The sequence below is a fragment of the Harpia harpyja genome, chromosome 2, assembly GCF_026419915.1.
Source record: "Harpia harpyja isolate bHarHar1 chromosome 2, bHarHar1 primary haplotype, whole genome shotgun sequence".
In the NCBI taxonomy this organism is placed as follows: Eukaryota; Metazoa; Chordata; class Aves; order Accipitriformes; family Accipitridae; genus Harpia; species Harpia harpyja.
The window spans coordinates 15,840,814-15,866,772 of NC_068941.1; the positions used below are offsets into that span (position 1 = coordinate 15,840,814).

General features: G+C 41.1%; 1 protein-coding gene across 1 annotated transcript in view; it reads right to left on the reverse strand.

The window, feature by feature from the left end:
* Positions 1 to 319: 319 nt before the first annotated feature.
* Positions 320 to 25,959, reverse strand: part of FREM3 (FRAS1 related extracellular matrix 3) — a 79,850-nt gene continuing 54,210 nt past the window's right edge. The window contains exons 7-24 of the mRNA XM_052815341.1: positions 23,011 to 23,160; positions 20,574 to 20,783; positions 19,186 to 19,383; positions 18,422 to 18,586; positions 17,331 to 17,513; positions 15,580 to 15,710; positions 13,793 to 13,951; positions 12,255 to 12,558; positions 10,126 to 10,257; positions 9,500 to 9,831; positions 7,940 to 8,132; positions 7,071 to 7,175; positions 6,688 to 6,815; positions 5,637 to 5,771; positions 3,460 to 3,586; positions 2,243 to 2,430; positions 2,020 to 2,166; positions 320 to 1,269 (exon numbers count right to left, since the gene is read on the reverse strand). Of these exons, the coding sequence (XP_052671301.1) occupies positions 769 to 1,269; positions 2,020 to 2,166; positions 2,243 to 2,430; positions 3,460 to 3,586; positions 5,637 to 5,771; positions 6,688 to 6,815; positions 7,071 to 7,175; positions 7,940 to 8,132; positions 9,500 to 9,831; positions 10,126 to 10,257; positions 12,255 to 12,558; positions 13,793 to 13,951; positions 15,580 to 15,710; positions 17,331 to 17,513; positions 18,422 to 18,586; positions 19,186 to 19,383; positions 20,574 to 20,783; positions 23,011 to 23,160 (3,488 nt within the window). The 3' untranslated portion in view covers positions 320 to 768. The remainder of the gene's footprint in view (positions 1,270 to 2,019; positions 2,167 to 2,242; positions 2,431 to 3,459; positions 3,587 to 5,636; positions 5,772 to 6,687; positions 6,816 to 7,070; positions 7,176 to 7,939; positions 8,133 to 9,499; positions 9,832 to 10,125; positions 10,258 to 12,254; positions 12,559 to 13,792; positions 13,952 to 15,579; positions 15,711 to 17,330; positions 17,514 to 18,421; positions 18,587 to 19,185; positions 19,384 to 20,573; positions 20,784 to 23,010; positions 23,161 to 25,959) is intronic.

Below are 25,959 nucleotides of genomic sequence, written 5' to 3' on the forward strand. Positions count from 1 at the left end.
TTGTACAATATGGGAAAGCAGTCATTAGTATTGGTCTGAAGTATTAGAACCTGTTCAGGCGTGTTTGAAAGCACTTAATGCCAGCACCTAAGCATTAACATACTATTTTTCTAGTGTGGCTTTACAATACAGTTCCAGTTCTCATTGATCACGTGTAATGCTCTCCTTACAGATAATTGCAATTACAGCCTTACCTGTGTGAGTCTCCCACCGCTGTCCATATGTCTGAGGTCCTCATTAAAATTTGAGGCAAAACCGTTGGTATCACTCATTTAAAAGAATACTATCATCTTATATATATATATATACTTAGCTTCTATTCTAATACTACTACCTTCTTCCTTCCCCAGCAATAATTATTTAAAAAAACACAAAACCCTAAAAAACTAAAACCGTTACATGAAAGCTAGATACTGTACATGTAATCAAAACCAGCATCCTTCTAAGCACCAACCTTTCATGGTGGATATAAGGCACATTTACAGCTGCATATATTCAAGACATTAAAGAAAAACTAGGTTTAAAAAAAAAGAAAAAAGCATCAACTCCCATTCATGGAGCACTAGTTTGAATTCTATAAATACGTGACTCACACATGAACCTAGTATACCAACCCTGTCTAGAAATAGCTGCCCATCACAAATAATTGAACCAGCATTAGAACCGGAGCAGCCAATTGTCTGTGCAAAGAAGTGGGCCAAGAGCTAGATTTGAGAGTCTGCTTTTTGGTGAAGTTACATGTTAGAAGACAAGCACCCAAGAAATTGGCTAGACTTCTGAACTGTCACTGCTGCTGGAGTGGCTGATGGGCACTTTGCTTTTCCCAGCAGAGGGCTGTTTCCTCTGCTTCAACAAAAGAAGAGTTACGACCACAGTGCAGATCAAAACCAGCAGTCCTGTCAAGCCTCCAGTAACGGGTACAATACTGTTTCCAGAGTCCCTGCTTGTGATTTCCGGAACTGGCCTGTGATGCGGCGCACCAGCTGGGACCACGTCTTTCTGGGTGATGACAGCTTTGTCAGAACGGTCAAGTGCAATATGCTGAATATTCGTGCCCCTGTTTTTATCTGCTCCAATGTCTTGCATGAAGGCCAGGGCATCTGGGTTGGCTCTTCTGCTGCGTTTAAAGGCTGTGGTGCTAACTCTTCCTTTAGCAGAGGACAGCACATGGTGGTAGTCAAGACTTCTTTTGCCATTGTGCCTGTGTGCATTTTCCTTTGATCGGACCATGTAAATAGTGTGAATGTACCATTCTCGGCCAGCTGCCACCTTAAAGAAAACAAACATGCACATAAATTCCCAACAAACCAGAACATCGCCCCATGCACATTTACTATAAACTGGAACACACCAAGCATCAGATTCATCCAGACCAATGTCCCGAGTTTGCTGCCAAATATGTCTAAAGTCAACGGCAGAAAAAGGCACTTGGAGATAGGATTAATCTTTTCTTAATGCAGACTGCTGAAGTAGGTCAGATAAACTGTGTTCTATTTCTTTCTAGTGTTAATGCAAAAAGGCTACTGCGTTTACCCAACAAAACACTAGTCTTAATTTAGGCAAGAAGAACCCCACTTCAGGAGACCAAAAAAAGCCTTCAGGAATTTGAATTAGTCTGACTTAAAGCAGGATGCATAGTTGTCTTTTTTAATTTCATACCATATACAAACCAATTACCTTTTTTTTTTCCCCCAGCTGCAAGAAAATAAAGTCTAATTTCTTAGGTTTCTCTTAGGTAAAAAGGTGCCCATGGTAAGCTTAAACCAGTGACTTCTCCCCGCAGTCACAGGTGTACATGTCTGCAGTAATAGCAAGGCTGCAGAAGGGTTACAAGCTCAGTGTTACAAAGCAATGCTGTCATTGTTTCTACACTGTTAGGGAAAGGGAACAAAGTAAATGTGCTGCTGAAGTCCGTCGCTGACTAACATAGTGCCCATGATTACCTGTATGCTCTGTTCTCCACCTCAGTTGTCTTTTCGCATGAAAGAATTTCTGGGATATACTTATCGGACAACTTACCTGGAAGAGTGGAGCAGATGACAGGCTGAAACCATCAGAACCAGGCTGTTTTACTAGAGGAAAAGCATCTGCATGATCAGCTGCCAATGTAGCATGAAACTCCAGGTTTCCAAAGACTCTTGCTTGCGTCTCAGGTTGAGCTTTATCCTAAAGGAAGTAAGTTTAGTACTTGCAGATTCACATGGAAGTCAGGGATCTAAAAACGCATGCTACCATAACGTACCAGGATCTTGAATCTGTACAAGAGGGAGGGTGAGTCAGCCAGGCATCCGTATTCCCGATTGTCTGGGTTGTACTTGGGCACGTACCCATCGGCACCAGTGCAAAGGAACACCTTCTCGATGTTGCAGCTGAAGGAGTCGCCAAGATTCTGAACTGGATCCACCATCACCCGGCCATAGATTTCAGATCCTAGTAAAGCAGATTAATACATTTTACATTATACCAGTCAATTTAAAATTACTAAATCAAGTTACTACCAAACCATTGTTGTTAAAAATTCTCAGGACAGGAATTATCTAGCATTAAGTGTATTTCGCTTTGCACATGAAGACAGGATGTTCCACAGCTGTTACTACTAATTTATCATGGGCTTTAGTCTTATTTTCTGTTACAATTCGTACTGCCGTGTGGTTCTTGCAGTGCAGCTCTTTTTTAAGCAAGCTTTTCCCTTCTCTTCACTAGAGGGCAACGCATATTTGCGTATAAGAAACTATCCAACCTGATAGCATTATATCAAGCAAAATAAAGTTCTTAGCAGGACATTTGGGTTTCAGACTGATAACTCAAATAACGGGCCAATTAAAACCAAAATTATTTTTGGTCCAATACTGCCATTACCAGGAGCTTCCCTGGAACCTGATAACAGCTCCAGTCAGTGAGTGAGTACAGTGTGTGAGAGCACCCGCCCTGGGCCAGAAGTGAAAAAAAAATCAAGAACAAGTCTGAGCAGCTGCAGTTATTATGCATCCAGTCTGCAGTTGAAAACAGCTGCACAACCAAGTCAAGGAGTCTCAGGTATGTAAGTATTCAATTCCTGCATTTCTGACTAGAATAACCTAATTACTGCAATTACTTAGCCCCCTCAAAATGGGGCAAAAAGTTCTAGTGTGGGCAGCTTCAAAGCAAAACCACCAGAGTGAGGGGAATATGTGATTATGCAGTAACTGAGGCAGAGTTTTCAGAACTGCAGTTTCAGATACATGCACCTAAATTCTGCGCCTACCTTTGGAATGCTTTTCCTCTCATAAACAGAACTAAAGCCCGTTACAACACTAAATTACATCATATTTTAGTGCTTCTGTATTTTACTTTTCTGCAGTGGAAATACATAGACCAAGTATGGGTTGTAAAACTAGTAAAATACATATTCAGCTCTTGTTAAAAGCGGTTCTGTTTTATCTTTCATAATATGCTGAATGTACAATTGACTTTTTCTACCTTTGGTAAAGGCTACATCAGCTCCTTCTCCAAATCCCATTGATCCATCAGATATCCAAAGCTCCTTTTTGGACAGCAGAAACATTTGGGTATTTAGACTGAACTCTGCTGCCACTGGGTCACTGACCTGTGGGGGAAAAGTGAAATTAAATGATCAAAAAAACACCTTGGTTGTAGCTTTACAATGGTCATTGTACACCATTGCCATAGTAGTGATGTGCTGATAAAACCCTTCAGCGGTACACAGCATTTATAAGAATTCCTCCTACATACATACATAAACCTCCTGTTGTGCTTCTCATCACAGCCCATCAAAATACACAATTGTAGTGCTTTATTTCAACGTTGCCAAGTAAAACAGCAAAAGATATCTGTTGCCTCAGATACAGGACAGCAACGTATCTTTTCAGTGACACTCGCAAAAGTTACTGGGAGAACAGGGCTGTGGGTAAGAGGCCAATAAAACTAGATCAGGACCAGAACCTAGCTCAACACCAACTCATTTCCCCTACTCTAAACAACAATCCGCTTACTCAAACCAAGGAGCACAGGATGGGAAACCTCGTCTGCCCCTACTCACCCCCGGCTGCACTGGGCATGTTCCACTTGTGACCTAGAAGCTGCCTGCAATTTGCCCAGAAAAGTAACCTGGCCCGATAGCCCCCACCTGGAGACAACGCAGGAGTTGCCCTGCAAGTAGGTTAATTCCTCTGGTGCAAGGGTAGGCTGCTCCCAGCCACCACATTTCTGCCTTCCCCACCACAAACACCTCGCGGCTGCAGGAGCCCAAGTGAGCCCGGCACATTTGGGCGGAGGAAGCCGGCACTGGGCCACGGGTCTGTGCCTGCCCTGTGACTCCGGCACTCCGGAGTGCTGCGAGACCCACCGCATGCGTCACGGCAGGGAGGTGCAGAGGGGAACGGAAGGCAAACGGCCCTCCCACACAGAAACAAGGTAAAGAACCAAACTGTCTCATGGCACTATTTGATCTTGTTGACCACAATAAACCCAGCATCTAGGGGTAACAGTCATAAGGTTGTGATTATATACACAAAAGTGCAAAATTAACTTAATATGCAAATGCCACCGCAACTCTGGTTATTTCCTTCCTCATCAAACCATTTTCCTGTGTAGCATTCATGTCCTGCCTTACAAGGTGGCAGCAGGAAGACTATTGCTGAAGTAGTATCCTTCTATTAAATTCAACACCAATTGTTTGAGCAAACAAGACGGAGACATTCAGTTAATTTGCATGTAATACAGCTCTCTCCAGACTTACCACGCGTGCCACACAACTGGATAACGAAGCAGAAGGCTAAAGAGCAGTTCTAATGGTCAAAAGGGCTGAATGGCTCTGACTGACACTGACAGGGCCTCTGAGGTAGCCAGTACTTTTGCCAGAGGTGGGCAGGAAATCAGGTCAACTTTTAGGTATTGATTGAAGGATGTAATGTTATACTAAGAGGTTTTAAAAAGTTTGGTATGTTCACTGGAAGTTTAGTCTCAGATTCAGAGCCCTTGCTCTCCAAATGCTATTCAAGTCATTCCTCAAGCTAACTGCAACAGAAAACCTGGTCTTTCTAACAGTCTACAATAGTAAGTTACTGCTACTCGGGGCACTGCTTTTTTTTTTTTTTTTCTTTAATATATACTGGAAAATTGTCAGAAAGCCATACTAACTCTGAATGAAGTGTTTCCCACTGCTTGAGAAAAAGACCCTCTTGATACAAATCTATTACATTGAATCTCAGTTTTAAAAATCAACCTCAGGACCACAAGTTATTCTTGAAAACAATCCTGCTTAGAACTAAAATGCTTTTCCCCTTCAGCCCCCGCCTCCTAAAAAAAACAGCAAAGTACTTGGGAATAGGCTGGACTATGAGGTAAATAAATGGAAAAATAAGATTTTAATTACTGGAAAAAAATTAATTTAGTCTGATTTTATCTCACCTGGGAAGATGAGTCCTAGAGCAATCTACAAGCACTGTAAAACTCCTCCTGAAGCTATCTGAAATACTCCATGATTTTCTCTTGACAACTGGTACTGGATGGGCTATACCAGAACATCTCTTTCAGTGGTTAAAGAACAGCTGCCTTTGAGCCTAAATTTGCTTTTGGCTGGTTTTGCCCATGAGGCTTCACAGAAAAATGTGTAAGTCCTAAGTAAAATGGTGTACCTGTTGGAACCTGATGTCCATGTCAAACGCAATTGGGTCCCGTGGGTTGCAGATGACAGGAAGGGCATATTGCTGACCAGGCGCAGCAGTGCAAGGGATGAATTTCACAGTGTAAGTACCTGAGTAATCTCGCACCTGCAAAAAGATTAGAGAAATGGGCGTTTTTCCAGCCTCTGAACAATCACTTTTTCAGCTCACATTGCCCCTGAGGTGAAGCTGAATTCCCAGCAGCATCCTAAACACTTTCACAAACTTGGACATTGCCATTTACAATCAGGGTGCTTTTTACCTCACGCACTAACACCATCAGCACGCTTCAGTGGCACAGGCAAAGCACTGACACATGTTGTCTGTCCTGTACTTGTCTGTAAAGTGAGGACTAATACAGAATACCTACTATGAGGCCTTTGAGGGACTGGCCTTGCAGCGGTGGTGGTGGGAATCAAACATGTCAGTGTCCAAATCTAACATACTAAGTCTCTCTGAAAATATGATTTTGGCTGGATTTTTAGTGAATGCAAATGGCTCCTTTCCTGCCAGCTCAGCAAGAGCTGAGTAACTGGGCTGTGTCCCTCTCACAGAAGCAAGACACTTTTAAGCAAGCCTTTTCTGCCCTATTAGAGGCACAGGCTTTGGGGCCACAGTAGCTCCCACTGACTCCTGAGCTTAGCAGGAGCTAAGCAGCTTTGCCACATGTGGGGAAAAATCCAGATTCTCTTAACAGCTGCAGCAACTCCTGGATCACCGTTTCCTGGCAATGCCAAGGGAAATACCATTAAGGCAAATTCTTCAAGAGAGGCCACAGCTCCAGCACTGGCCTGCTCAATGAATGGTGCCAGCTAGTGCTAGCAGGAGCACAGATTCAGGCCTCTGGACTCAAACTCCGGGGACACCAGGGACTTCTGACTGCTCATAATGTAATGAAAATACGTGACTGCATCCAAATGAGTTGATGCTTACTGATCTTATAGTGCTGACAACTGCATGGGAAGTATGTTAAAAACTGACATTCCCTTTGCTGCCCTAAATTCAAGTCTGAATGCAAACTCACAGCAAAGTCAGAGATAAAACTCCACTGCTGCACAGGCTGGTGGAAGGTTGGCTCACTTCGTAACAGACTGAGTGTAAACGTGAGGCCAGGGTGGTCGGCAGACATCACCATTGATGCCAGAGATGTTCCTGAAAGAATAAAAGGCAAATTATAATTTGCCATAATTAATACTGATGCCTGGAATGGTATAAAATCAGCACACAAAAGCAAAGCAGCAAGGGAACGGAAAGAAATCAACTGACACCCCAGAAAAGGAAGTGCCTTGGTTACTTATTCCCCTCCTACGCTGAGACAGAACCTTTACTGTGATACCTTTCTCCTCTGCCAGGCAGACAGCACTACAGACACTCTGGCTAGCAGAGGTGGACAGGCTGGGTACACACCTGGGTGGGACACCACCAGCTGGCCCCAGAAACGAATCTCTGTTCGGAAGTTCACCACTAGTCGCCCTTCGTCATTGATCCGCATACTCGTGGGATAGAGGGAGCCTAGGGAGGAAAAAGCCAATGATTTTACCACCAGCATTTCCTGAGCGCATTTTTGAAGGAAGGCTCTTCATATTTTTTCGGCGTCTGGAGATCTGAAACACTTTACCTAAACCCTGGTGCTCTTCACAGATATTAAACCCTGTCACATTGATTGTTTTGAGACAGATCTCCAAACCCACCAACTTCAGAAGAAATGCACTCATTTACACCTGCTGATGGTTCAATTCATTAAGGCAGGTTTTTGGCCTTTTGCTGACATAAGACCAGACTCACCTGAAGTATATCCACATATGCTGACATAACAGAGTGCAGGCAGGAGAAAGAAGGGGTCTGGGACTTTTTGTCACACAGACACCAAGGCTGCTCAATCCGGTAATGTCCCTTTTGCCGGCACTTCCCCTGCACAGGGCCAGGTAAGTGCCTCCATTGCTGTGTAACTGTTTACCAATTCAGCACTGGAGTCTTTCTCTCCATAAGAATGTCTGCTTTACAGTTGGTCTGTGCATTAGTTTGTGTCATTTTTTACAGATTAAAAGCATCGTGCAATTGAGGGAAGATTCAAAACGTCTAGTTTAGTAACATACGGCATTAAAAACCAAACAACTGTCCTTTGGGTGTGTGTTTTAACTGAGGGAATCAGCATGCTGTTACTGCTTTTGAGATTCTGAAGGCTAAAAAGCATCAAGTTATTGACCACACATCTCCCATCATAAGAACGTTGAATAGGATGGAGTTTAGAAGTGGTGGCGTCTGAAACAGCTCACCTTGGAGCTCTGATTCAGGAGGGCTGCCTATCCCATCTTTCCACAGGATAGCCGTGTCATACACAAAGGTAAGCCTCAGTTCAGACTGCAAATCAAAATGTTGCCAGCCACCAATGGCAGCAGGGGAGTGGAAGACATAGGAGACGTAGAGAGGCACCCGCAGAGTTACGTACGACTGCACCAGATTTAAGACCTGAAAAACATTGAGGTACCAGGTTACTGCATGCAACCTGAAAAAAATGACTTTCACTGCCAACCTAGCATTCTCATGAACTGCACTTTTTAAACCTAAGCAAAAAAAACCTGCACAGAAAAATTTTTCATCTGTTACTGACATCACTATTATTTCAGGTGCTGCAAACCACCTCACTTGATAGTGTCCCTGCATCTTTGCCAATTTAATGTAATGGGGTTCGTACCTCTCCAAAATAAGGACCATCTAAGATTTTGTTTTACTTTGGAATTTAAAAAAAAGAAAAAAAGGGCAAAAAAAAAAAAGCCTTCAAAACAAACTCCATAGAAATTGAAGGTGGCCTAAATTAAAATTCCAGATCAGAACAACCAGATTCCTTAGGCGTTCAGAAATCAAACACAAATTTAGAAATGAGCCCTATAAGTAACACCCACCTTTACAATGGATTGAACTCTATAGATTATAGCACCCTGAAACACTGCAATTTAAAACTATGGCCTGAGTTATGGAGGTCTCTCTACCAAGCAACCAACAAGCAACCAGAATGGGCAGCCAAGCGGATAATAGTACATAAATCTTCTTTGGCCACTGAGCATCAGTTGAGCACCTATGGAATGGGAAAGCATCAAGCTGCTGAGCCAAGGCTGATTCAAGGTGGAGTCAGCACAGAGGCTCTACAGCCCCCTGGAATCTCCTCTAATTTTAGTGCAATTGCTGTAGGGCGCTTGTGCATTGGGTTATTTTCCAAGTAAATGCAAAATCGCTTTTTGGGTAAACTTTTTTTGTTTGTTCCTTATCAACCAAGCTTCTATTTATAAAATCTCACCTGCCTAACAGCTCTGCCTAAAGCCTGAATGATCTAAGCCTAAATTAGAGTTTCTAATTAAACATGTTTTGGGTTGGTTTTTTTTTTATAAAAAAGCAAATTTTTTCTATAACCTTAGAACACACTTCCAGGGTCAGTAACATACTTTACACATACAGCTTACTTCTGTAAGGCAATAAAATTGTAGCCTCTCCTTTGAACATGCTGCTACACGGGCTTTGGGCAATAGCACAAGGATGTACACAGTTTGGAAAAGCTCTTTGAGTCAAAAAAGCAGTTTCTAAAATGCAGACTAGGGGCAACAGCAATGCAGTAAGCTGTGCTCAGTTACCAGGAAGATGAATCGCGGCTGTACACAGAAATACAGTGCAAAGGAACAAATCTGTACTTATAAAACCACCTGTGCTAAGGGAACACATATCAAACTACCTGCATAGCAACTAAATCCTTTCTCATGCAATCCTTAGTAACACTTTCTGTTGGACTTGTGCTTCCAAAGCCTCCTCCTGTTGAGAGAGGAAGGTGCTTCAGTGCCACATACCTGCCCATCTGTGCCAATGGAGCCACTGCAGTCCGTCAGCAGCTCAGACATATCGTAGTAACTGCTGAACTCCCAAAGGCAAGCCTCAAGGTTGAGGTTCCGGTAGAAACGCAAGGTTTTGGCAGACCGCAGAGCACTGCTGTACTGGTAAGGTGATGTTTCTCCAATCGCTCTGGCGTTCTTAGTTTCCTCTGTAATAAAGCCATGTTTGGTCTGGATCTCATTATAGTCCAGTAGGTTGGAGCACTTGTGGTGTCCCACACGAGTGCCATCTGGACTAAGCGTTAGCTCAAAGTTGGATAAGGGGCGCGTGGAGATAACCGGCAGCATTCCTAAAACAGAAATGTCACACGACTCTAACAGCCTGAATGGAAAAGAGCAAATGAAGTATTCATTAGCTGTTTGTGAACATATTTTTAGAGCTGGAGTCAGAAACATAGGAGCCAAGGATGCCCAATGTTTCATCCATACATTAACCTTGCAATTGGCAAGTTGTTCATTAAACATGGATTATTCATGGTTCTGCCACAACACAGCAAACAACTGTGGAGACCAACCTCTGGAAGTGGAAATGTCCAAGGCAGCATGTGTTAATTAAGTGGTTACTCTCACCACTTGATGCTTACCATCCATATGGGGCATTGTGACTGTTAGTCGGATCAGATTGGGATGGTCAGGATCATCTGGACCCGTGTAGCGAATTTTAGCTGAGAAAGGTTCTGCTCCTACTGTTCCTGGGATGCGAGGTTGGCAAAGACCTGAGCAAACGGGAAGGACAGGTTGTGAAATGCCTGCTAAACTGTGTCATATCTGTGTTAAGCAGCTTGGAGATGTCTGTCCATAGAGCTAGGTCAGAAAAATACAGTAACGTCGACAAGCTGATTAGGGAGTTCCTGACAGCTCTGCCCATGCTGCCTGGTCTAACTCCTAGGGCCAAGAGGTCCTTTTCCAGAGAGGCAAGGGCAGAAGTATGGAAACCCTTCTATGCCCAGCAGCAGCTGAAGAACCTGACCTCTTCCTTCCACGGATTTGTTCTTCCTCCCTAGAAATGGGGAGATGGAGACTTTACATCAGCATTTACCTTGGCAGCCATCACTTACTGAGGTGAAGGGCAGGGTGGTTCACAATAACACCTGAGCTCTTGCCACAAAAAACCAGGCTGCCTGAGGGGAGCCAACATCTTGCAGACAACAGCTAAATAAAATACATAGGGGCAGTCTGTGTCGTTCTGCGGGGTCCACCACTTACACTGGAGAGAGATTTCAGGTTCTTTCTTTTTCTGTGTCTGACTGAGGCAAAGATCATTTCTGATTAAATTACACAAAGAACTGGCACTTTAGGAGCATAGCGGTAAATCCACAGAGGACCTATGGTGCATAATGGCCACTTTAGACCTATAAATCTAACACTTAGGAGCCCCAGGGAACCTTGGAAACTTCACAGGCTACTGCCTAACTTGCTAACAATGGAAAGTCTCAAGGGAGCTACTTTTCAGCCACTGGGCATGAACACAACTGCCTAAAACCTTGATGAATTTCAGTCCGCATTACATGCCCCAAAGATTCCCTTCCTTCCCCCAACTTGTGACCTTAACAAAAGAATACTGCTTCTATCCACAAGCCTTGTCTTGTCTTGATGACAAGCCACTGCCACTACAACAGGACCATCACTAATAATCATGGTAACACAAAACTTTTTCAGTTCTTCCCACGTAGGTCAATCCTACCCAGGGGGTCAATCCTACCCTCCTAGCACTGCAGCTAGAGGAGATGGAGGTGAAGGACTCTGTGTAGCAGAGATGTAGCAGAAGGACTGAACTGCACAAAACAGCTGAGGAAGCACAGCATGATCCACTTGCATAGTCAGTGAGCTGACTAAAATGAGAACATTTTAGTCTAAAGAGGCAGAGAAAAGTCACCCCCTAGCACCCAACATTATGGCCCTGTGAATCCCGAGATGCAGTAAAGTCAGGCTTCTGCTTTAATTTGGGCAGAATAGGACTCTGAAGTAACTCCCAAGTAACTGTTCTAGTCACTAACTGATTGAGCAAAAAGATGCATTTTCCTCATCTGAATTTCTGGAAAAAAGCAATAGATTAGGCGTACACATCTAGATACAGATCACAGTTAAGAAACCTGAGGGATGTGGGCTAAACCCAGAATTAGGACGTCCGCTTGCCTTCTCAGGCATAGCGTAAGTTCTCAGCAAAGTTATGCATGCAGTGCTGCAATATCTGAATTTCCACATGGATTTCATGCCCCCACCCTTTTCCAGCACCTGTATTTTAACTGTCTTTAGTCTGCAGGCCTTTAGACAATATCAAATTCAATACAACTACAAACTGCTCTCAGTGTCAGTAGCTGTGTTGTTTAAACTAAAAACACATGGAAATAGAGGTGTATTTGAAATATGTATATTGAGAAAAGCAAAGGACCCAAGACTGGGGAAGTCAAATTCTGCTCTAGTCACTAGTCAAATTAGGTGTAAAAAATAATCATCACCATAAACCCACCAATCACTTACATATGACATACGATGGGAGCAAACTCATGAAATACCAGAGATGATGAGACGATTACAAGGTGCTTTTGCCTTTCACTAGCAACAGTCCCGTATGCGTATGAAAAAAAATTAACTAACGTATGAGCACTAATGCCCTAAAACAAAACACTCCATAGCAGACCTCCTTCAGCTGCTAAAACTACCTCATCTTTTCCCAAGAAAGGCTACCTAATTCCCATCATTAAAAACTTACCTTCCTCTCTGTTTACTGTATAAATTGGACTTAGCAGCTCCAGACCCGCATCACCATTGGCATTCACAGCTCGAGCTGCACACTGAAGCCTGGAGCCTGCCTGGAAGTATATAGAGTCCAGGGAGATGGATTTGGTGCTGGTAAAAAAAGTGTTGGAGTCCACTTCCCTCATTGGGCTGGTGACACCATCACTCTCACTCGGAGCACTGACAAGCCAGCGGTACAGGGTCAGAGTATCATTGATGTTTTCTGTGGTGCAGATGGATCCGGTTTTGTCGTAGTCAGAATACTTGGGATTGCATGCCTATGGGTTGGCATTTACACAAAATAAAGGGGGTTATCTATTCTTACCTACACCCGCACCGGGCAAGCAAATTGTTAAGCATTATTCTAACAGTACCGTGCTTATTACTGTATCAGCAAAATAAGACCTTCATGTAGGCACACTATTTTCCCCTTAATTGAGGGGATATGAACAAATGCCATGGGGCTTTTTTAATTGAAAACAACAACAAACAATCAAAAAACTAAACCCCAGATAGTAGTGAGTTGCTGTTATGATTCATGTGTCACCTCTGACCATGCAGACCTGGAAAATGCTAGGGCTAACTCCAAAAAGTGAACTCTTATCTGACAACTGCAAAGTCAGTTCACCCAAATTCAGACACGCTAGCTTGAAAAATCCCAGTATGAAACCACTCTAATAAATGAGAAACTGTTAGAAACATAAAATGAATGGCCTGAATTCATACATCCCTGGCAAAGAGCTGCAAAGTTACAAGTGCACCTTTCCCAGCAGTCTGTTGCTGCTCCCCTACAACAGAACCAAGCAGGAATGAAGATGCATGTGTGCCTTTTGCTAGTGCAAAATTCAGCTGCTTTCCCACCCCCCTCAAAATCATCCTTGATCAACAGCTTAAAACACCTGACTTCACACAGAAGCAGCAGGCACACAAGTACGTGTCCCTCTGCCAACTCTGTCTGGGAGAGCAGCCTCCTGCAGATGGGACAGATGGCTGATACCAGAGGCTGTTCAGTCAACTTTGGTAAAATCTGCTGCTCAGCTGCTCACGGCACAGCTCTGCTCACAAAGCGCAAGATACAAACTGTTTCTGGAAAGCTCTGTATGGCCCAGGCATGGCCCTTGTTTGGGCAGCACTTAGTTCCTCCTCACCTTCCTGCATGCTCAGCTTTGGGTTTAGAAATCTCTATTCTTCTGGCTCTAATTCAACGTGTCCAAGTCATCCCCTGGAACTGGTTATTAGTTTGACAGCACAGTCCAGTACCAAAGATCAGCAAGAAACACTGCAGAAACAGCTGTCACAGGTTAGGGGCATTAGTGACCCTCTCTTGGAAGCTTGCCTTCTGAGTTATGTCAGCAGAAAGACTTATGCAAGTGCCTCTAACACAGCAACAGCCTGTGTTGCCAACAGCTTTTAGTTATCATTTTCCAGAATTGAATACTTTTTCAATTTTCTTACACGCTCCAGAGCACAGAATGAGTAAGTTGGACAAAAGCATGCGGAAACAAGCCTTACCGTTACACAGACAACAGGATAGCCGGTTGGAGAGTGTGGATTCTCTTTGCTTTTAGCAGTATCATCATACATCAGAAGTGAGACAACCTGGGGCACAGCTGGAAACGTCACATCTGCAATGCTGTCCATTTCTTCAATGTACACAATGGCTTTACTCATCTGAGTTGAGAGAGAGAAATGATTATGTATACTGCTGAAAATAAGGAACGGAGGGAGAAGTAGTGCTTGTGACTTAATTTCTGCCACCAACCTCACTATGGTTTTACCCAGGATTCTTTGATAAAATGGTGACTTGTATTAAGGAAGATTGACTTCTCAGTGGTTTTTACGGGTTTTCCACTTAAACCCTGTTCACCAGCAACTAGCTAAAAATTAAGGAAGAATTAATTCCCCAAACATTAGGAAAAGGGAAATAAAAATACTCCAACTTTTCTTAAAAAAAGTTAGCCTTGGCAAACAGTCACACACACACCCAGTTGCTCACTAACTCCCCATCTCCAGCATGGCAGGAGGAGGAAATAGGATGAGAAAGCTCATGGGTCCAGCTAAAGACAGGGAGATTACTTACCAGTTACTCTAATGGGCAAAACACACTCAACTTGGGGAAAATTCATTTAATTTATTGCCAATTAGAGTAGATTTGGGTAGTAAGAAACAAAGGCAAATATTAAACCACCACCTTTCCTCCTCATTTTCCCATGCTCAACTTCACTCCTGAGTCATCTACCCCCCCAAAACCTTGCCACAAACGTAAAATACAAAAACAAACCCCCAAACTCTCCTGAACTAATTCCAGAGACCATGTAGTAGCTTCAGCCTACACATCAATTTGATCTCACTTGACAGCCAGTTTAGGTTTTTACCAACTTAAGTATAAAGACTGCATGTTAACTTTAGAGCCTCTGTTTTTAAAATAGTGGCCTACAAATTTATCAAGGTATGGTATACATGACGTAATGGATCCCAGGGCCATAGTTTCTCTGCATGTAGTAATTTACTGTATATAGTATTGAAGTAAGAAGTTGCTAGTGTTTGAGTCAAATTAGATCTTAAATATAGCCCAAAATGGTAGACAGTGCTCTTCAGAACTGTAGTAGCTCTAACACTTGCTGTGCTCTCCTCTGCTTCACCAAAATAAAGAAATGGAAGACGAATCTATGCCCATCTGTCCCCATTGGTGCCTTCCTCCCTGCCCATAGACCTCCTACCGTGGGAATGGGTGAGAAGGCCTCACGGAGCCATACTTGAGCCCATGAAGCGATGCAGAGCACTGATCAGAGCACCATGGCATGGCTGCAGCTGCTGCTGCCACATCTCTCCACACATGTTTCGAGAGGGACCAACACAGTCTCTCCATTGTACTGGGTCTGGTAGCAGCCAGAGACACTATTAATACAAAAAAACCGTGCCAATCACAGCTTCTTGCTTTCTTTTTTATATTTTTAATATCTTGATACTTTTCACCATCTGTAATGGGAAAAGTCAGAACAGGCTTCTACAAGGCAGTTAGTGCACTATACTTTCCTAAGATGCCAAACTCTCTGTGAAGCATATAGTGGGTCACACATAAAATTTGTAATTCAACGCTTCTAGACTTTGTTCAAAGTGTGTGGATTTACAGCTAATTTATACCAGTATTTAGACAGCTATGCACCAAACTAACCACAGGAGCATATGAATACCAGGCTCTCATGCATGCTGTGAGTACATGGTTTTTTAGATGTTTCTATACGAATAAAAAAAAAATATCATTACAAATGGCAACTTTTGTTGTCAACAGTGGTTACCTGTGTCTCTGCTACCATGTTCTCATCAGCTTTCAGGTGGACAGTAAACGCTTCTCTCATTTCCCTTATGCCATCATACAGAATCTCTACTTCAACAAAATGCTCAGTTTCTCCTTCTTTGAATTCAATATCTGATTTTAAAAAACCCAACAAATTAATGTAAAATCAAGAGCCAAACAATTGTTTTCTTTGTCAATTGCATTCAAGTAATGTATTCTGTTGCAATAACATGGTTTTGCTCTAAGTAAAATGTAGTAGTAGAATGAGCTGTTAGTATCTGTTCTTCAGCACAATGACCAAGTAAAACTAACCCACTTTTGCTGGACAAAAAAAATAAATACAAGTTGATATTGCTAACTTGTTGGGAGACTTAAAATAACATCAAAACATAATATCCTGACATGATTTTGTCCCAAGCCAACTAGCTTTCTTCCAAACAATTCCTGGACACAGTTCAGAATTAGTGTGGGCCAGGGAGGCAGTTTGCATGCAGACATCCTGCTTCAGCATCAAAGTTCAACAGAGTGGGTCTGCATGCTTCAGTGGCAAAGAATGTTCAACAAAATGGGCCTGCATGCCAAGGAATGGTCCCAGGTACATTATTATACCAGTATGGACACTGCCTCAGGCTCCATTTGCAGTGCATATTTATGCAGGATCCAAAACACTTGCACTTTGAGCTGAAAAATCAACATACTTGGCATTAGCTCTTTAGGAGACAAGTTCATCTACATGAAATCCCAGGACAAGAACAGTCTATTAGAAACAGGCATCTGTGGTCCTTCCTCCAGAAACCAAGTGGGGATTGTTATTTCTTGCTAAAAGTCAGGAGGAAGTGGTACACATTTTTCTGTCACCAGCCCAGTCAGTAGCACGAATACTCAAGAGAGACCTTGTTCATTCATTTTACTTTAATTGTATTCAAGGTCATACCTCCCCAGGAGACACGATAGTAAAGTTACTCCCCTAGGGAGTCTGCATAACCACCAGGCTATAAAACTGTTCCTGTGAGGGTGACACTCCATCAAAACCATGTCACTACAAGGAAAGCAAATAGAAATGCAGTAGGTCACAGAAAGAGAACATGGGTCTGTAACCTTGAGGTTTGGACTCTTTCCTGGGAGACAGGGGAATTGGGTGCTGGCTCCCAGGAGTGGGCTTTTCTATGAAAAGCATCCCACCACTGGCAACCCCTTACTCCAAGTGCTTAGGGCAGATCTCTCTTCCATACAGCAGGATGATGAAAGCAGAATAAATCTAGACAATTTCCTTAAAATAGCAGAATCAGGAATTTGAACGTATTCCTGTATCATCTTAAACTGTCTATCATAACAATATCCCAACTGTCTGACCTGAAGGCAAAACTCAAGAACGAAATACTCCTCAAACATGTGTCGGATACATGACAGCCTGAGCTAGGCTGAACTTTCATTCTTATGAAGAAGTCCTGAGTTTGCATTTCAGGTTAGGAAATTCAAAGTAGCCCAGAGCAAACAGGATCTCACATCCAATCCAATGGTAATACAGTCCCTTACAGGTCCCACAATTAACTCAGATTAAAACAAAAATAGACAACACTCAAATCTCCTATTCCAAACACACAAAGTGAAGTAGGAACTCTTAGTCTAAAGTACAGAACTTGCCATTTGGTTATCAAAACAAGAATTCAGCTCCCTGTCCAGCATTCATTTGCAGGAAGGCACTTTCCAAACTAATGTTTCCCACCCCCACACCCAACGAAGCACCCTTACCTTCTGACATTGGATTGTAGTCTTCCCCTGAGGTGGCTGAGCCATCCTTTGTGTGCACTCTGACAACAGATATGTTGGAGCTGTCGCCAAGGCGTAGAACATGGATTCTTACTAGTGCAGTTTCTCCAGGTTCCTGAGGCTCCTGAACGCTGTGTTTTATTTCAGAGAATTTAATCACTGGTTCTAGACGAGAAAAAAAAAAAAACCCACAACAAAAACCTGAACATAAAAAAAAAAAATTTACTCATGTCAACTAGACCAAGTGCAAATACCTTATCTGAGAGTGAATAGTCCAAAGGAAATGAGAAGGTCATAACAAACCTGAAAATTCAAAGTCATTGTCTGGCGATTAATTTATTTGGTTTATTGATTGCTGTGTGAAATGATCAAAGTGAAATATTTTGGAAACTGGAATTCAGATTTGTAGCTATGATTAAAAGGAGAACAACTGGTCCCCTAGTGTTTGCTTTAGTGGAGTCTAGAGTGGAATATTTAGAGATAAAGTATGTTTAGCTTTTCAAGAAAGCAGTTACTTTTATAATTTATTTATTCTAATGCCTTGTCAAAGGTATGGGATAAATCTGATTTTCTTAAATGACTCTCTATGACTTGTAAGGAGTCCATTTTACAGCATTATCAATTATACTATGGTTTTGTTTGGTTGGGGGTTTGTTTTGGTTTTTTACACATGATTTGACATTTTCAGATGCATAATCTGTACAATCTGTACATAAAAGTCCCTATTATATTCCTGAAAGTTTTGTGAATTTGACCCAAGGTATCCATGATTCTTTCAACTTAGTCAATTTTATGACACTCTTATCAAAGCAACACATACAGAGCAATAAGTGGAATGGAAATAAACACGAGAATTTATCTTCCCATTATCCCACAAAAGGCAGAGCCAGTGATGCATTCAGAATAGATTAAAAAGGTGCAAATTCAAAACATAAAAATAAAAGACTTGACAGATTTTTTTAAAAACTTGGTACTGGGTACTTTGAACACCATTGAACCAAACACTGAATGGAATTAGTCCCATTTTGTCATTTGCAGCTACATATATAATCAACAATTAACACAAAACTCACTGTCTTCTTCATCCTTAATCTTGATCACAGTCTCTTTCTGATCTCCAAGGGAAGCACCAAAAGTAGAATTACTTTTTGGTGTTCCAAGCACCAATCTGAATTCCTCCTCCTCTTCATAAATTACATCATTCTCCAGAGTTACCACACAGGGCTTCTCAGTTTCTCCTGAAGGAAGGTATGAACAAGACATTATCTTCAGAGGAGCACAAAAGACCAGGATAAAACCAAAACCAAACTCCCATACTTTTTCAGGCTTGCCATAGAACAGACAGTCTCAAGAACACGGAAGCAGAGACGAGCGCTGACTGGCACACTTAATTTTTTTGTTGTGAGTCAATCTCTGCTAAGGAAAAATCCCACGACTCTCCCACAATAGGAACTAAGCAGCAACCCGTGCACCATTCAGCAGGGTGTTGTATGGCAAAGAATCTGCTGCTCTGATTCTCCTCTGCTGAAGGCACTGTATCAGTATTATTCCTGTTTATTCTCATGAACAAGTGCTATGTTCAAAAGCGTAGCAGAGGATGTTCAATATTACTGAATTCTTTATTGGCCAACTTTGGCCATAAAAACCTTTGAAAGTGCTGCTGTCATAGTCACAAAACTATTTGTTAAATAGTCCTGTGCCGCCTTCTTCATCCACAGAAGCTCAACTGGCATAACAACTCCCAGAATGTCCTGGAGGTCTAGCTCTTATTTACCATCAGATTACTTGTCAGACAAAAGTAACACATTATTTTCAAATTCCAACAGGAAAAGCTTACCTGGGAGAAACACCACTATAGAATCATCTGTATTTGGCCTCTCCTTGTAGTCCATCATAACTTGGGCAGAACCCTGGCGAGTATAGCAACGCACTGTGGATTTATGGTTAATGTCACCGCTTCGATAAATGAGGGCCAACAGCTGTTCATCTTTTTCATTTGCCATATACATTGGTTCTTTGAACTGGACTTTGGGTACTGACAACAGAACATGTTACACAAGTTGAAAAGGACCCTCACACACGGGCAGCAAATATTAACCACGTTCCTCGATTAAAAAAAAAAAAAGTAGTAGTTTTCTTTAACTTAGCATTTTATTCGCTAACAATCTGAAGAAGGTTCAGATTTACACATGCTTTTTAAACACAGATTTTGAATCTAGAAGAATTCAAATACTTTCCTGGTCTACAGCAACTAATTTCCAATTTAGTACTAATTCTGTCACAAGTCTTCTCACAGTAGCTAGGACTCTTAAAAACAGCATTTGAGCCATTTCTGAGCTGTGAGATTATTTTCTATAAAGCAGTCTCTTTTACCTTTGATGCAGAGAGGAAATAGGTGCACATACCACAAGGCCAAAAAGGGGTGGTGACCACAATTCTATCTCCACTGAAGTCAGTATCATACTTTGCACTGACTTCAACAAGTATTTCACAGTGAAACTGTAACTGCTCTTCTGAGTTCTGTTTGAGAACGAGCTTTCTAAAACAATATAGCTTCTTTAAGTCTTTGAAGTGCATTGAATTTGCAGAAACCTGCAACTGCTGAGAGTCAGCTTGGTTTATTTACCAAGTGCTGGAGAACCTCTAAATGGTGCTGTGTTGAGTGTTGTTTGCTTTAAAATTTTACACCTACCTTTTTTTCCCCATAATGCCCCCCTAGAAGAGACAATACACTTACAGCTTCATGCAATAGCTTAAGCATTAATATCTGCATAATTACTTGAAAAACTTAGCTCTCCACAATTTTTGGTGTTCAAATAACTACTAGGGAAAAAAAAGTTTAATCCCTGTGGGTTCTCTACCTTAAAGATGAATATTCATTCAAACAAATCACCTTAATACACCAGGCATAAATAAACGTACTTTTAGCTCATGGCACAGTTCCACTATTATATTAATTTGTCCAAAACAGGATCTTCAAGTACACAATGAGAAGGAAGACAAGCCAGAGTAAAGAACCTGCACTATAGCCCTATGTTCCAACTTCAGGTGTAGCACACAGCTGTTAATCTTTATAACGTAGTTGGGGTAAATGATATATCACAGCACTTACACCCATAGTAATTTATGCTACTGCCAAAAGAGCTCTTCCACCTTCTAAGTGCACTTACAACACTAGAAGAAAAAAACCTTGATAAAACTCTCCCCCACCCCCTTTATACTTACAGTCAGTGATGGTGTCATTGATAAAGACAGTAGTTTTGTTAGGCTCTCCAAGAGCTGCATTTACCGGCATGCAAAGAACTAGTTCAAACTTCTCTGGACCTTCCAGAATAGGCTGGCCCAAATCATCAAGGATGATTGCTCGAAACACTTGCATGTTGACTCCTGGTGTAAAATCCAGGTTACGGCTGATGCCCACATAATCAACTCCAGCTGTTTGGGAAGCAACAAGACTTGTACAGTCAGTTACTACTATATGTTAACATTCACTTGTACATTTGTGAAACATGTTTGCGGCTGTTTCTATTGCTGCCCTGGAGAAAATTTAATTTAGATTTTTGTCACATGCAAATAAATTTGGGAACAATGAACATACACTGCAACACACACACACAGATACATATCTGGATCATCATTTACTCTTTATGCCATCAGCACAATTAAAACTTGTTTAAGATCCCTTAAACTGCAAAGTAACAGGCTACAGCCTCAACAACACACAACAGATCTGATGACCACAGCAATTTAGCCCTTTTGCTCAACTCTGGACTACATACATGAGGTTTTACTTAGCTACCTACCTTTAAAGGAGCAGTAGTCTGTCCCAGAATAATTCCAGCTGATACCCTAAGAAAAAGTGTCTTGCACTAGGCTAGATGACTGAGCTTGAAAATCATGCTGTTACCACTGCCTCATCACTAAAAGAAGCAGGCGGCTTGAGTGCAGGTGAAAACACCTAGAATGACTTTTTTTTTGGTGTGTATGAGAATATTAAATCTAGACTGAAAGTTGTATAATGACTTCACGTCTTCCTTTCGTTTGTGTCCCATTGTTTCACTGAGATTCTGACTCTTTCCGTAATTTTACATTCTTTTTAACCAGAGTGTTCCTCCCTTTCCCCTTTTAAACGTTCTACTTGTTGTTTGTAATGACAGCAATTCTTTCCCTTCTTTGTCACAGTATGTTGCAATTTACATACTTAACAGCAACCGTGCCTTTTTCTTTTACATGTCATTTTGCAGCCTCTGGATTAGAGGCAAGAAATACTTATCTGCATAAAAGCTGACCTCCCTGGTCGGCTCTGTACATTATGAAGAACCACAATTCTTGCGCAGGTTTTGTTCTTTCCTTAATCAAACATTGCGTGCATAGGCATTTGATATACAACCATATTAGTATTTTTTTTGTGTGCAAAACTCTATAAATACTTGAAATTAGGAAAAGATTGAGTGAAAAGGATATTTTTTCCAAATCTTGTAATTAGACTTTAACAGAATACAAGATTAGAAATGCAAGATTAGTTTGCTACTTTATACACAACACAAAAATCCTGTAGGACCCAATCGTATTTCTTCACCTAAAAAGTGAGTCTTCACATATTAATCACATACATTGTCTATTTTGCTAACTAATTCTCTGTTCTTCAGTAACTGTAGTCAAATTCTATTTTCATATATGTACATTATAAGTTAATTAACCGTCCCTTCAATCATACATGCTGCATTACTAGTTGCTGTAATTCTTTGTTATTTTGGTAGCAAATCTGATAATCTATCACATACATATTAAAAAAGACAATTTTGCTTTTAGCTTGATTAATATGAAAATTTCTGAAGCCTTATCTATCTCTTGCCAGTGTGTCGTCAATTTGTTGGGCTGAACAGAGAAATTCTCATTAATGCAACTGATTCCTTGACACCTTAAGGAGCTATAACTGCTCCTTAAAATTAATATAGTAGCTAGCAAGTCAAGCAGCATATTTAAACAGCACTGCAAAATTTTGGCCAGCCTAAATATTCCTAAAGTCTGATAGGGAAAATGAGTTTTCATTGGGACTAAGAAACAAAAAAAGGGTTTTACAGAGACAGTCCCCAGATTTGGGGTATTTTGGGTCAGTGTTGGTCAGAGAAAATCCTTGGAAATCACACTGGTGGTGCCTTCCAGAATTTCTCTCCAGAGTAACTGAGAGACCCTAAAACCTCAGACACACCAGCTCTCATAGATAAACAAAGCTTCCTTGGCTAATGTACTGATAGCATCACTTCAGGGCAACCGCAGATGTATGCTGTAAATTCACTTTTATTCCAGGGAAACACAGGGAAACACAGTGCTATAAAGACAATACTCTCTCTTTCACTCCAACTGTTTCTCCCACTGTCTGCCATCAGTTAAGGTGCGACTAAATTAACGATCATTTTATTCACATCCATTCTGCAGTCTCCAACAGAAAGCCAGTGAGCTTAGCCAAGCTGTCCTTGCCACACACAACTGGGACGCAAATATTATGTTTTCTACCTGATATATCCATGTCTGATGTCTTTTACTTAATTTTTTCACCCCATATATACACTGAAGATAAATAAGAGTGAATGCCAGATGTCCCATTTTCATGCTCACATACTCTAAAGCAACCCGAGCTATATTTTTAAGAGTAACTCACCCTCTGCTGACACTGGTTCTGTTTTTCTGGAACGCACCATGACAGAAGCTGCTTTGGACAGGTCTGTTCCAGTTCTCCAGACATGAATCTCTACGTAACCAGCGCTTTCATCCACTCGATATTGAGTGTTACCAAAGTACACAGCAGGTTCTAAATACAGAGAGAAAAGCATCTATTTTTGAAAAAGCCTCTTTTGACCTGCTCTTGTTCACATGTATATTTACTGCTTAAACTCTCCAGTCTGACTTTTAGTGCTCAAACTCTGCAGTTTGACTTTTAATATGTTAACAGTTTTAATATGTTAACAATTTCCCCTGCAAATCCCCATAATATCTACTGTCCACTTACAAAAATATTATTACCCACCTGCCCACCACTTAATGTAAGGGTTTTTTCCATCCTTTAAAAAAACAAATGAAACACTCCTTGAATTAAGTAAATAAAGTGTTATATCTATATATTTTTGATCTTATCTGCAACTGACAGAGATCTTCCACAGCCAGCTGTTTACCTTACCATCTGAAGTAAAACAGCCATTTGAAAAATTGTGACTACACAGCATAACACAGACATAAGACATGGGATAGTTCTTCCATTACATTTTTAAGTAAAACAAGGCAGAAAATCTTTTTGAAATCTACTGTTAAAGGACATATATACCTAAATTACCTTCCCCTAAAAGATAAAGGCAGCTTGCAGTATTTCAAGAGTTTAGACTTTTTTTTTTTTTTAAATTGTTTTCAAAGCATACATTTGACATGGATGTGGCAGACTAAAGGGTTACAAGCTGGTTTTTTTTCTTTAGTGTGGTAAACTGACTTTAGTTATTCATAGGGATACAAAAAGTTGCACAATCCAGGTCATGGAAAAGGTCAATATTAAATTGGGTTTAAGCAGACTCTGTTGTTTAGTGTAAGAGATCAAACATCACAAGACTGTCTCAAACTAGCGCCAATTTAGCCGCCTGTCTGAATACCCATCAAGAAGAATGAAGCAGCACACACTGGAGACACGTTATACCTGCTGCTTTTACTAAGTAATGGATAGAGTCTGCTAAATTCAATACATGGCCTCCTTTACTTTTGTCACCTAAACAATAGTAGGCTTTATCTTGCTATCAGTATTAATAAAGCCTGACACATTTTGTCTGTGTTGCATATTATTACTAATCTATATTAACACAATGCAGAGAATCTCTCCAATACCACAGCAACATTATTTTAGCACAATGGCCAATATCTTCTTTAGTAGAACCGCTGCAGTTGCACAAAAGCCTGGCACTCATCTAATACGCTGCACTTCTATTGTACCTCTTGGGGAAATTCAAAGAACTCTGAAAAGCTTTAGAAGTCGTGATTGTTGTCTCCTACAGCTGGGGAAATGGGAGCTTACACCATGGTCCATAAAGAGTTTTTTATTTTTGGCTATCTGTTGTTTTCCAGAGCTCAGTTTATTACTGAACTTAAAGCCATTTTTAAAGAAGGGACAGACAGTTTCCAATGACTCAATGTGCCAAGTAGAGCACAGAAAAATACACAGGCTTTTCTATATAATGTGAGGCAACTCAATTAATAAAAGTGCCTCTTCCTAGTAATAATTTTTTACAATCTGGATCTCACCTTCCCAAACCTAAATAAATGTTCTTTTGCAAACGGGGGAGAATATCTAGCTGAGTTCTTTTGTCAACAGGGACAGACAGCACTGCTCAGCTAATTAAGAATATTATATTTGCCTAGAGGCACTATCTGCTTCCTCCATGTATATATAAAAACATCAGAACACCATCTGGCCCTAAACCTATATGAACCTTGCCACTCCAGCTTGCAGCACCTTTGGATACTTACTGTAATTTTCTTGAGCCACTGAACTGTGAACCTTCACATTACTTTACCATCAGAGCACACCCTGATAATCACAGAGACTTGCTGCAGAAGCAGATGAGGTCTTCAGCACACAGTATTAAGGTACAAGTGTTCCAAGCAGGACTGCATTAATATTTATTTTCAACCTTTTGATAAATTACCTTTAAACCGGCTAAAACAATATCTTCCTTAGACAGCCCAGCAGGATGTCTGTCAAAGCAAAGCTTTTGCATGCAAAACTCAAGAGAAAGGTTAGAGAATGCAACTAGACACTTGATGATGGGTTAGATAGTTTAACAAAACACAAAGCTCTTTGAAAACATGTTTTTTTGAGGGACGGTTCTATTCATCAGGACTGCAGGGGATTGAAGATGTTAGCTTTCTTCTTGAAAAATTTCAAATTTTGAAGTATTGTTTTGTTTTAAGAAAAAGGGTATCACAATTGAAAGTCAAACTGAATGTCTCATTTTATGTTAATTAAATATTTCAAGCTTTTTTCAAAGAAAATTTTGCTTTGCCTAAAGTAGTACCCCAACACAAATTTTTCTCCCCACCTTCCTCCCACCCCTCCAATCAGCAGTTCTAATGATCAGTTATTTGCTAGTTTTGGCATTTTTCCCCCGCCATGGCAGGTAAGAGTTTGAAGACAATCACATTCCCTTCCCACCGGCTATGCACTTTTTACTGTTGAAGTCTTCCCTACATGGTGGGGAGAACAGTAGGGGTCTAAATATCCAAACTTACATGACTTTTTGTCACAGCTAATGGATTATCAAGTGACTAATGATGCCCTATAAGTTGTTACAGTTCTGTTTAACCAACTTGTGTAAAGCACTGAAAGAGTAATCCTTCACAAGGCAATGGCAACACTCCAGGTTATATCGGTGTCACTGGGACCAGGATCCTACTTCAACTAAGTGGCCAGAAAAATCATTGGGGTCCCCCACCAAGAGTGGAAAAATCATTTGGAAAAACACAATTTGACAAAAACTGCTACAATTTTGGCCACATTTCATGAAGCTGATCACTGCAAAGTATTCACTCTGGCAAGACTAATCAAGAATCTTTGTAATTAAAAGACAATTAT